The 13,302-nt window shown below is 35.0% G+C and overlaps 1 protein-coding gene across 1 annotated transcript in view; it reads right to left on the reverse strand.

Moving 5' to 3' along the window:
- Positions 1–13,302, reverse strand: part of ASAP2 (ArfGAP with SH3 domain, ankyrin repeat and PH domain 2) — an 83,077-nt gene that overhangs the window by 8,611 nt on the left and 61,164 nt on the right. The window contains exons 15-24 of the mRNA XM_041421544.1: positions 12,913–13,046; positions 12,098–12,192; positions 10,257–10,446; positions 9,749–9,834; positions 9,445–9,560; positions 8,926–8,993; positions 7,991–8,104; positions 4,192–4,447; positions 1,615–1,776; positions 587–755 (exon numbers count right to left, since the gene is read on the reverse strand). Coding sequence (XP_041277478.1) covers positions 587–755; positions 1,615–1,776; positions 4,192–4,447; positions 7,991–8,104; positions 8,926–8,993; positions 9,445–9,560; positions 9,749–9,834; positions 10,257–10,446; positions 12,098–12,192; positions 12,913–13,046 — 1,390 coding nt within the window. The remainder of the gene's footprint in view (positions 1–586; positions 756–1,614; positions 1,777–4,191; positions 4,448–7,990; positions 8,105–8,925; positions 8,994–9,444; positions 9,561–9,748; positions 9,835–10,256; positions 10,447–12,097; positions 12,193–12,912; positions 13,047–13,302) is intronic.

Genomic DNA, 13,302 nt, shown 5'->3' on the forward strand with positions numbered 1-13,302 from the left:
TGTAGTTGATTTTAATTACCAAGGTAGCTTACTGAATGACACCCTTCTTTTCCCTTGACTACTCCTTCAGTTTCTCAAGGATGCTTTGGATATGATCCTGTTTTCCAGTGCATATGTCCTTCCTAACTTATTTTTCTGCAAATTTAGAAGTTTTTTTTTCATTTCCAGGTCTCTCTACTTCTGCTACAAATGGAAAGATTCAATGGAACAGAACTTATGTAAAGCACGTGAACAATAACAATAATGATCAGACATTAGATCCCATTATCTCATATTTGCTACTAGATGAGAATAAGGAATTGATTATTTTAATGGTTTTTTATCTCCATCACAGCTAGGCATTCTGGAGATATTTTGCAAGTCATATAACCTTAAATCACTAGGCTGTGGTGTTTTTAATGTAGTAATCCTTGATTGCTGCAGTAATCATTTATGTCCTTAGCATCTGCCTTCTGTTCATTCCCACACTCTAGAACACATCATTGGCAAAAGCATGCATGCTTTACTGATAATTGCATGTTATATTGATATATTGAGTTACTAAAAATGATGGAAGTATATTAAAGACTAAAATGACACCAGTTACCCAGGAATAGGCTTTCTCTGAGAGATTCTGCTAGGAGGTTGTGGGGGCAGTGGTGGTGGGGTTGGCTTGTTTTGTGGAGGAGCTGGCTGCTGTTTCGATTGCTGGTTCAGAGCTTCGATAATGCTGGCTGTCTTTGCCACGGGAGGTGGTGGTGCTGGAGAAAGTACATCTATAGAGGAAAGTTAGACAGAAACATGGAATTAAATTTCTATTTACCATTTCATTTCTTGGGTTCTCATTACAGGCTCCCCTGTTACAGGACTTATGTAAGAAAAATGCTTTACTACATGTAATGGAGGGAGGACCTCTTTGGAAAATGGTTTACCTTTTGTTTCACGTAGTCGAATTGGAGACCTCACAAGCACTTTAATTTATTCAAGCATTAAAGTGCAAGCAAAGAAAATTGTTATTGAAGTCAGTCATATTCTTGAAAACAGTAGATCAGAATACATTTTTTAAAGTGCTAATATTATTTGTTCAGTCAATGCCTTCAGTCTGTGTTTTATGGAAAAGTAACCAAGCAAGTAATATCTGGCAAATTTTATTTAGAGGAACATCTTTTCTTAAAATCTTGTTGTGATTCACAACTAACAGCAGACTAGGTTTAGCAAGTAATTAAAATTGCTATTGAATACTTAAAATCACCACAACAGCAACTGGCAATGAATCAAAACATCCTTTTGCATTCCAGTGATCTGCAAGAATCAAGCACAATGTGGAGAGACAGACCCAGGCTGACATGTAACACTCACCTTTACAACCAGTAAGAAATGCAGCACTAAAACTATATAGATAGATATATATATATAAAATTATGAACTCTTTAGCTGTATGGTGTTTCTTGCTGACCCTGCACTACACCATACAGTCCTCACTGGAGCATCAGAGAAGACAGTTTGTTACTGGATGGGAACGATAGGCCAAAGCTACAGTCACCAAAAGAGGAAGTATGAGTTGTGGAAATGGAAAAATAAGCCAACTGTGATTAGATACAGTAGAAGGGAAAACAGGGGAAAGTGGAAACATACTTGTAGATGTTACACGCAATGGCGGCACAGGGGGATGAATAGCTGGTGGATCTGATGAAGACCTCTGCCTGCTTATACTTTCCACTCCTAAAGAATTTGTCTTCCACATTGCATTAGATGAAGAAATTGTCTGAATACCACTGCCAAGAACTGAAGGCTGAACTAAAAAGAGAGGAAAATACTGCATTATTATTATTGCTTACCCTAAGCACAAAGTGTTAATAATCACACCCGTGCTTTCAGAAATGGTGTGGCTAGACCACTATATTTAGCAACACTACATTCATCAACTACAGTCACTGCATCCTGATGGAATGCCAGAGCAGAAATCAGTCTGGTGTTAAAAATTACACAGCAAGACTTCACCCAGAAACTTCTAACACTTTACCTAAACAAAATCTGTCTCCAGTCATTAATTTAAAATACGTCAGTACTTGAAAAAGTAGATTTCTCAGTAAGAAGGCAGAAGGCATGTCTTGCCACCTTCTTTAATCCCTGACTGATAACTGTAATTTTCTCAGGTACTGCAAGAAAAGGACCTCCCTCTTCCACGAGCATGAGCACACATTGCTACCTCAAAGTGAAACATCAGTTTTGACTTAGAAACAAAATAAAACTGTAAACCTGAATTCACTCAAGCAAGAAACTATAATAACTAGTTGTGAAACAGTCAAAAAGTACTTCTTCAGAGCCTCTTAAATGACTTCTTCTGAAGAGCTGCCTCCTCTTTTCATAAAAACACACTACAAGTTTTTTTATAAAGCCAGTATTTTGCACACATTATGCAATTTCTCCCTACTGAGCACATGAGTATCATATTAAGAAAAGATGAAACAGAGTAAGTTATGAACAAGTATTAGGTTGCAGGGAAAAGCATAAAAGGTTCAGAAGACTTGGAAAACAGCCTAAAGCTATGAGGATAAAGGAGCAATAATACACCATAAACATAACATTAACAACATCAGCAATTGACAAGAAGCTATGGTCAATGATACTATTATAGCTTTTAACTAAGTATATAAATTAATAGGCTAATACATTGCTAGAGTAAAGAATATGAAGTAATAATCTAAGGCAGGAAGTATGTCTTCATGGCATGAGTTCTATTACACTGATGCCAAGAAGTCTGGGGTTGGGAATGAAATTAAAATGACACTTCTTGAAATGTGTCATTTAATCAAGGGCAAACTGTGGGTATGATTTGCCATGATTAAAATAATATCAAAGGATAAAACAGTCTTTTTAACTACTCAATTGTATTACTAATTCAGAGATAGAATCTAACAGTTCAACATACCAGGCAAGCTCCTGGTATAAATTTTCCTGTTTGGTGGGGAGGACATTACTTTCCATCAAGTAAAATATGTTGTTTAGATATTAAGCTTAGAGTTCATGTGAAATGTTAAAGCAATCCCACCTTGGTTAAGTTTTACACGCAACCAAACTTCCCCCAGTCCCATGCTACCCTTTCCAAGTAACCCAAAACCACACTTTGCTGTTCTCAGTTTTTCTGCCCCTTTTATCCAGCCATTCCATAACTGACTTTGCATATTACACAGAAGATCAGTTTGCCATCTCAGGCACAATCACTGGTGTGTGGAGTCCTGCATTCTGACCTCTGCACAGTGCTCCCAAAGGCAGAAGCCACCCATGTGTGCCCAGAACATTTCCTGATCATATCTTCTCTTATGGAGTCTGAATACAGCACCATAAAAGAACATGTGTTTAATAGTAACTTTTCTTGAATTGAATACATAAATTTAGCCTCCATGAAAGATGGTGGATAATAAAGGTATTAAAATAATGAAACACATTGAATATGACCTGTACTAAGAGGACCTATACAGATTTCTCTATGTTTCTTTACTATGATGCAAACAGATTACATATAAAGATAAGAATGAAGTTCACGCAGCAGCTTTAATGGTAGATTTTGCAAGCACGCAACCCTCTGAATCAGGATGAAACAAATACTTTTACACTGTTCTAATGATCTAGGGACAACCAGTAATTGGCAGCTGTATATTCAGCCAGCTATTAGGTCACTAAAATCATCCAGTTCTCCACATCATGACACTTATACACTTTTATTTCAACAATCCTGAAGCATGTATTTAAGAGAAACATTTGCAAGGTTAAAATCTCATGTTCTGCATACGCTCACCATTCTCTGAGGTCTTTAACAAATTTTTACAGCACATAAATGCTATTGAAATTTTATCTTTACAGTGAACTCTGACAATGACGTCTTCAAGAAACAGAAGTATGAAAAGATTGAATATAACAAAAAAAATTGATGAACTACATTGACTGCAGCCATCCTTTTAATAAATGGTTTAACTCTGGTGAGGTTATCTGGCTATTGTTTTCCCAAACACTATTATATGCTGTCTTGCAGATATACCAAAAATCAAACTCAGAACACGTCATGTAGACTCACTTCAAGGATTTAAAATGAGGCCATCAATAACTGTTCCAATACTTACCTGTGCTAAATAACTGTAAGAGAAAACCTAAAAATTATTAAAAGAAAAAAAAGATCCTATTCTTCTAATATACAATTATATTTTCTAGTACCTTTGCCAATATTCCTTGGAGGTAGAGGAGGTGCACTACTTGTAACAGGTACTGCAGGTTGAATGGGAGGTGGACTGCCACTGAGTATTGCTCCATACGTTTCATTCTGTAATATGCTTGGCATAAATCCTCTTTGCTTGTCCTTAGCAATGTTTGCTGCATCTCTTGCCAAGGATGCTACATTAGGCTGAAGTTGGTTTGATCCAAGCTGGTAGAAGCTGACAGGCCTGTCCTCTCTTCGGTTGGGACTGGGTTGCTTTAACACAATAAAAAAGTACTCATTGATACCACATTAATTGTACTCATTTTATTTATTAGTTGACAGAAAGTTGTTCATTTCTAGAAAGAAAAAATGGCTTCTAAAATGCATTTTTGTTGCTTTTAATACATAAACTACACCCTATATTCTGCCCTCTTCAAGACAAAGTAACTGTGCACCCTAACAATGCACCCTAATAACAAAAGATTTAAGGTGAATGGCACTTCAAAACTATTAACATATTCTCATTTCTTCTGTAGTACACTGCTACAAGATAACACTGTATCCCTATATATACAAGACTATACTTCTGTAGATAACCAGTATACATTTTTAGACTGGATCAAGTTTCCCTGCATCAAAATACCCAGCAGTATTTTCAAAACTAAATAAACAAGTGTAGGTCCTAAGCCTCATCTGAAGTTCAGCAGAGCTAAGTCCCAAATGGATAATCATGACCTCAAAACCCAGACAAGATTTTATCTAAGTATTCTACCTGTAGCTCAGCCTACAACAAATGAGTAGCCAAAACTTCTCTTAAACTCTTTTTAGCTCACTAGTATTACTGGATAAGTTTGGGAGATTACTTCAACTGGCAGCTGGGATGGAACATTGCTCATCCCACACACATTATCAAATTGTATCTGATTACCTGGTTTTGAGATTTATAGCAATCACCTGCACTTAGCATTATTCTTCCTCCTTCAACAGCAAGCATAGCCATTACTATTATCAAGTTATAATTAAAATAGCTTGAGTTACAAATTCATGTGGGTAGTACAGCAATGGGCTTTAACAATCCACAGCCCAGAGAGCATAAATATACCTTCAGAAATAGTGCTAGATAAACACGCCATACTGACATATTGTCTGTATGAAATTAAAACAACAATCTATAGTAATAGCATTTAGGCAGAATAAAGATTTATATCAACAGTATCACTAACAAGCAATATTTTCCTCTGAATACTTTCAATGATTACTTCTGGATTCATCATGTAGGGCCTTTAGATGTTATAGCACAGCATTATAGCTCCAAGATTTATCAGAATTATGCACATGATAGTCCCTACCCTTGCTTTGGCTTAGCAGCCTCACTTCTTACTGGCTGACACTCTCCATTCCCTGACCTCTCTACTGTCCTAGTTCTGGGACTTGTTTCAGCCCACACCTTCTTCTGCTTTCTAAACCATCAGAAATTCTTTTTTGTGTTTATGATTCAGCTTTTCACTGGCTCACCAAACTGAAGAAGTTCAGTACAGGGACAAATGTGTGACAGAGTGGAGGCAAAAGCTCAGGCAGCCACGGTGTACAACAACAGCAGAAACCAGTTGAATTATCTTAACATTCTTTTAGGTTAGACTCTCTCTTATATGAAATGTTCTGAAATATTCTTACATGAAATATATAAAGAATTTAAACTTCAGACATAACCTTTTCTGACACAGATTACAAAATCTATTCAACTGCCTTACCAGCAAGATACATCCAATAGCCTGGCATTTTAAAACACAATTCTGATGTGATCCTAAGCAACAGCAGTACTCACTCGTGCGAACAACACTGTGACTCTGTGATTAATAGTCTTTAATCTCCTTTCAAAAGTCCCTGCAGTATAAACCTACTAATAGTGGGCAGTGAAATAGGAACTTCATCACTTTAGCCACACTGCTGAGTAGCAGATACCTTCCTATATGAGATGGAGCTCAGGGACTAGTCAAAAAAAACCCCATTCAACTGCAGAAGGCAACTGGCAACAATGAAGAAAGTGAAGGACAAAACAGACCAAGAAACAAATTCAGATCATGCCAGAAAGGGATTCGTATTTCTAACTAACCAAAAACTTTTACAGCTAGAAAACAAGAGACCTCTAAAGGTTTCAATCACAGTTTTATCAAAATTATCATCATTACTATTGTTATTATCTGGAGGGTGATAAAATATATAGGAATACATAAACATGGGGATAGAGTATGCTCATGCAAAAGAACTGGATCTAGCAGCTCACAGATTTCATATTCTTCCACAGATACCAAAATTTTAAGGGAAAATCTTAAGAGTCTCAAAAAGTAGAAATTGTGCTTTGAAAGGAATGGCTAGTGACACCTGCTATTGCTAATTATTTTAAGTCAAGCACCAGAGGTAACAGCTATCTTGGACTAGAGAGGGCATAGGGAGAGAGTCCTATGCATACACAGTATTATAAAAATGGTAATTTTGCAACAGAGGAATTCCTGATGTCAAAATTACTCTCCAAAACATTTAAGCCAATTTAATGGTTTGATGAACAAACTGTCAGGTTTTAATCTTTCTGAAAACAAAGAAAAACCCCATACAGAAGACTTGGTTTTATGTTATTAATTTAGTGTTAGCAATTCATGCCCTTGTTGAGATGGGGGATTTTGCAAGAGAAGTATTAAAATGCTAAAGCTTGTAGAAAGAAAAAGTCAAATTTCATTATTCAGAGGAGAAAGGGGTTTTGTTAGCTACTTTCAAAAAACATTGTGCTAACATCTGAAGATTAATATAAAGCTTATTATGTATTCCTTGTACTTTATAAGGAAATCAGAAAAGGCATAAGCAAAAATAACATCACACCACACACAAAGAACAAAAACCTGTTCAATATTTTTATGGAATACTTCAAATTATGAAAGTTTCAGGATGTTATTAGTATTTTAGAGCCTATACATAATTTCAAATTACTTGTCCCCTACAAAGTCATGACATTTTTAGGTGTCAAAACACAGTAGTTTTTTACCTGTCTGTGTGTTTAGGTGCATAAATACTTTTTCAAGTTGGGCCCTAAACTGGGAAATTAAATTTTGAAAATGCAATGAAGTTTGTGTGCTATTGAAATGTTTTGTAATATGGCCATCATTCAAGCCACCTGGACATGGTCCTGGGCAACAGGCTCCAGGTGACCCAGGTATAGCAGGGAGGTTAGACTTCCAACCCCAACCATTCTGTGATTCTGGATCTGAAAGTATCACAACTCCACTTGACATTTCAGGTATGAAAAACATGGAAATGAAAAAAATATTTTATATGTGAAGATTCAGAATTAAGACCCTACCCTGCTGTTAATGGATGCAGCTTATTTAATGCACAGGTTCACCTGAAGACAAAACAATGCATAAACTCTTCTAAAGTTAGAGCCATTGACTGGAGGTATTTCACAAACATGAGGAGATAGTCTGAGGTGTCTTCCATTGAAAAGGAATTTTCCCAGTTCATGTTAGATCTGCTTCACAATCAGCAGATCTAAATACTCCTGATATTTTGAAGCCAACGATTGACTTGATTGAAAAGAATATATGAGACATGGCTAGTTATAATTTGGCACCACATGATCATGTTTTAAGAGGAAAAAGAAGACTAACTATAATTCCAGGAAAAAAAATCTAAGCTACTGCATTTTACTACAAAAATTTATTTCACAGTGTCTTCATACCTATAGTAAAAAGCAAAGTTATTGAAATAATTATGAACATCACACTTACACATATATGTGTACAGAAAAATAATATTGATACAAACCTGTAGCTTTTCATCCACATCATCATCACTTTCATCCAGATCTTCATGAAGTAACCGCCATTCATATTCTACATGAACATGAGAATTAAATCTTCCAGACAGTGCTTGAGTAAGCTAAGGAAAAAAGAAATATGATTGTTGACACTTATGTTATGGGCAGTACTTATTTTCAACATATTTAACAGCAAACAAAGTCCACAAATAGGAAGAATCTTGATTTCAGCAATCTGGAAAGTTACTGCACTGAAGTAAATTTAAATTAAGCTGTGTTACCAAATAGAACACAAATAAATCAAAAGTAACTAGACATTTCATTAACCATTGTAGATCCATTCTCCATTTTTTGATAAGAAACACCACATTGTATTTGTTTGCTTGAGAAGTTGCAATTCAAAGAAATTAACTGCAATGGCAGTTTTTTGAATCCAAGTGACTTACTAAGAAGCCTCGATCGCCCCAGTATGATGGGGCATTCACAACTTCTCTGGGCAACAAGATAATGGCCTTCATCCATGGCCTTCACTCATAAAAAGTACTTTAGTAATTAGATTTCAAGGAGATGTCAGAGACTTAGATTCATAGAATCATTTCGGTTGGGAAAGACTTAAAATCATGAAGTCCAACCATGAATCCAGAACCACCACATCCACCACTAAACCATAGTCCTAAGTGCCACATCTACACCATTTCTGAATACCTTCAGGAAAGGTGACTCAACCACTTCCTTACATCTGAAGAAAAATATTGTTTTCTCCTTAAAAGCATACAACTTTATGTAAGCATATGACTATTTTTGAGGATATAAGACTATTTTTGAGGATATAACTATTTCTACTACACCCCTATTGCATCTGGAATATATTTACTGAATATTCAGCAGTAAACTGTTAAATGATCAGACATGAAATGCACACACAGAATGACACGATACTCACCAACTCTTCACAGTGAGTATGTTTTAAACGTTTAGCTATATCAAGTGGTGTCTCTCCTGCTTCATTTGCTATATTACAGCAAAAAAAGAAATGTATGATGAGAAATGTCACTATTAACATGTCCGTTACTCAAGACAAACTTGCATAGTTAAGTACTAGAGCAACATTCTCGAAAACACATCTCTTTCTTTTATAGGTAGGTCCAACTCACATCAACCCTCTGAACACAACAAGCAGTAGCAATTCAACATGCCATACATGCATATGAATGATAGCCATGAAATGGCAGTATATAACTTCACAACAAAACAGCAATTAAAAATCTAAACCTGCTTAAAAACTAAGTGTAATATATGTCAATTTAAAACTTGCAATAAACAGTGAATACTAATTCTCTAATAATGAAGATTTACAGAATTATGATAAACAATGGAGGAGAAAATGCACTTATTCCAACTTCAATGTTTCTTATCTGAAGCAATGACAAATAGGAAATTGAAGTACACATTACCCTTTTACCTATTTCAATAGAAGCCTTCCCTCTCAGCAGCAGTTTGAGGCACTCAACGTTGTCTGTTAGACAGCAATAATGCAGGGCTGTGCTACCTTTACAGGTTTGTTTATCTAGATTGCCACTTTTGGAGCACAAGAAAGAAGAAAGGTAGTTAAACATAAGTTTCCTACTCTATATTATTAAGCCACTCTCATTAGAAGATTTTCAAATAATAAAATTACATTTGCAAATGCAGTTTTATTATTTTAGTATTTGTATTTATATTACTTTACATAAAAGCAATGTCAGTATTTAGCTTTCCATAGTTACCTGTTCTGCACTAAAAAGTCAACTATATGAAGGGAAGTTCGATCAACTGATCTAACAGCAAGGTGCAGTGCTGTTTCATCTTGCTCCTAAGAATAAAATGAAAAAAGATATTTGTTTCTTCTTCTTCTGAAGAAGAAATTTTAATAAAACATTAACTAAATTAAATAAAACATGTAATTTCAAAATATTCGATTGTGCTGATATTAAAACATCTGTGAAGACTTACTGTGTCTCTTTTGCTCCTTTAAAGTAAATAAATAAATAAATGTGTTGAAAACTAATGGATTATTGAATGATTTAATGTTTAATGTTTTAATAAATTTAAAATAAGATAGTACTTGGAAACAATTTTAGATTAAACTATTTAGTATCTTCTTTTTTATTAAATTACATCATTAAAATGACATCCATTCAGAACAGTGTTTCAGATATTATTTCAAATAATTTTTAATTAATGAATGCATATTGCACTTACAACAATTTGTCTAATAAAATTTACAACACTTACATGGCCATTGGCCAGTGGAATTTTTTCTGTGAGATCCACACCATCAGCATACACTTGAACTAATCCAAGAATGTCCCTTGATTTCACTGCTTCACAAAGAGCATGCAATTTAGCTGCATTGTCTGCATGCTTCTTCCTTGCATATTTTCTCTCAATATACTTGGCAGTAATGTAATCTTTTCTTGCATTCCTGAAATTGAATATGATTTACTTCTATAACTTTCAGCTGAAGATACACATTAGCATTTCCATAAATACATGCAAAGTCATTTGAAATCATTCATTATGATAATTTTTCTTTTTAAATATGCATGTAAGCATGCAGTCTCATATTTCAAGTATGAAATGTAGTTACAGAAAATGAATCAAATATCCAATATAAAGATGGACCATGAATTTCTTCCTCCAAACTCTGTGATGATATTGAGATCAAGACTATCCAGCTCTATGTACAGATATACAGCAAAGCTTTATAATGTTGGTTTATGTTGCCTTGCAGGTTTATGTCTACTTGACTTGGTACTCCTACACATGCTGGAAAGGGATGGAAGGCATGGGATAAAAAAAAAAAAAAAAAAAATCTATCCTATACATCTGCACAGACTATCTAGGCCTTGAATTTGAATTCCCAGCAGTGAGTATGTTTTTTAAACTCTTCACCATAACTGTAACAGGGAGGATGTGTTGGACCTTTCAGGGACATTTCTACAGCGAGATGAAAACTTAGTCCACCTGACCCAGCACGAGCTATCACTTCTGCTGTAGATGCCCAGTAACACAGCTACTCCTCTTCCCATCACTGCAAGGCAGGAGCTTGCTTGCCTCCCAAGGGCACAACACCTTATCAGCTCTTGAGATGAAGACAGCATTGCACAGATGATAATTAACATAGTCATACCTCATCACCTAGATACTACGTAATGGGCAAGAAGTAATAAAACCCCAATAAAAAATAATAAATTGAATCAATGGATAACTTGTTCATAAAGCATTTGATAGTATTCAGGTTCTCATTTCAATAAAATAGCCCCAAATTTGATAAGCAGAGGTATCAAACTAAATTATTTTTTTAAATACAAATTTTTAGAAGTGTTCTTATTATATTGATTCAGCATATGGTAAAATTATTAGTAGTTTAAATTATTAATATTAATACTCTGCATTATTATTGATAGTAGTAATCAAAAATTATCTAAACTGTCTTGTTTAACACTGGTTTTGTCAGAATGCTAAAAATACACCTAATGTAAAATCAGCTTCATCCAGAGCCAATTCTTCTGGGGTTTTTTCTGCATTGTTTACTAGCTCTTTCATGATGAGTAGTATCCAGCCAAGTAGGCAGCTGTCCTTGCTGTATCTCTGCCATCACTGTTCAGCGCTTTCGAGGAATTCAGTTAAATGTTCTGTCTTCATTTCACATGGACTTTGGTCCCAGGTACAGTTTCTAAATGCTGTTCTGTATCTTTCAAGTAAACGTGCACTTTATTACAATTTCTATTCTATTTTCAAATAGCACCAAATTAATTGCTTTGGTTTTAATCCCTATCCTTGTATGACTTTAAGGTTCCCAACAAGTCACAGTTAATTTGTTTCTTTCCCACAAACCACGATTCAAAGAGTTGGTAAGACATTCCTTACTATTAGGGTATGTACAGTCAGATAAAACTCAATAAAACAGACATGCAAAGCATCAGAAGAAAGATTTACTCCTCAGCTATAAGACCATAAATAAGATATTACACATCTTCCATGGCCTGCTAGTGCAAACCATAATGGCACAGCCCCTTGGCAATATTAAATGAAATGCCTGCCTTTCTCAGAAGTAGCGGCTCTTTACTTACATATCACTGCTTGGATTAGGTTTGACCACCTCATCAACTGGAAGACAGAATTCCATAATCTCATTAAATCCAGCATTCCCAATATTCTTTGCAAGCTGTTAAAAAACAAAATCCCACAGCTCAATTAATAAACATGTTCAGTTATTAGCCACACACATAACAAGGAGAGAACAAGGGAAAATGAGAGTTGGGACCTCTTCTTTCTGATTCCTTGGTCTGCTGCTATGTCAGCAATAAAAAACGGATTAGGGGCTTTTTTTGGATGTGAATTTTCAACTGGGATTTAGTACATGAACAAATAACTGCAGAATAATCCATCAAGACACCAGTTCATACAGTAAATGCAAATACTTTGTGCTGGGTAAGAACGCACATATGAACTGTCATGGAGCAGCTGATAAGTGGTGTAGCAAAGCTGAATACATTTTCTTCCTTTGGGGATTAAAGTTGTCTTCTAAAATAACACTAAATAATTAATGGGTTAAGTATTTGTGAAGTCCTCCAATTTTTAATCTGAAGTACATTTATATGTCAAACAGCTGCGTTTTTTTAAAAAGCAACTTAGGATAAAAAGATTTGAAAACAGAAAAAATATTAAGCCTCTACTAATTTGAGTTCTAAGATAAGAAAAAGTTTACAGTAGGACACTATGTTCCAGAAAGTTCCAATAAAGTTCAAAAATTAAGCTTTCTTAGATTGTGTTTATCCAGAGAGAACTTCAGGATAAGAACATCTTGCTAAAGTGACAAAAAATATACTTGTGTTAGAAGTACTTTACAGTACTATTTTTAAGTTAATAAAAGCAATTTGATTACCAGAAGTTCAGATGTTCCCAGCACATCTAATGTAAGCGACTGCATTCTGGAATAGTGAACACCAAGTTCTCTATGGATTCCTGAGCATTCAATGCAAGTTAAAATTCCCAAATTTGTTGAAAGCCAGGTAGGATCTGAAACAGAAGGCACCCACAGAATTAAAATTTATTCAGGCAATTGTTTCATCTAGAAAATGTAAAACACACAAATGAAATTCTGTAAAATAAGATTCTTGTACATTAATTATAATTTTTTATCTTAATTTATGTCTTTACATTTCCTCTGCCTGGGGAAAAAAACAGGATCTTTTTTAATGCTGAAAAAAGTGAAGAGGAGAATTTTTATTTTATTTTTGTGGAAGACATTGCTATCCAAGGGAGCTCATTAACC

This window comes from Onychostruthus taczanowskii, unplaced genomic scaffold, assembly GCF_017590055.1.
Source record: "Onychostruthus taczanowskii isolate IOZ18803 unplaced genomic scaffold, ASM1759005v1 scaffold11, whole genome shotgun sequence".
Classification (NCBI taxonomy): Eukaryota; Metazoa; Chordata; class Aves; order Passeriformes; family Passeridae; genus Onychostruthus; species Onychostruthus taczanowskii.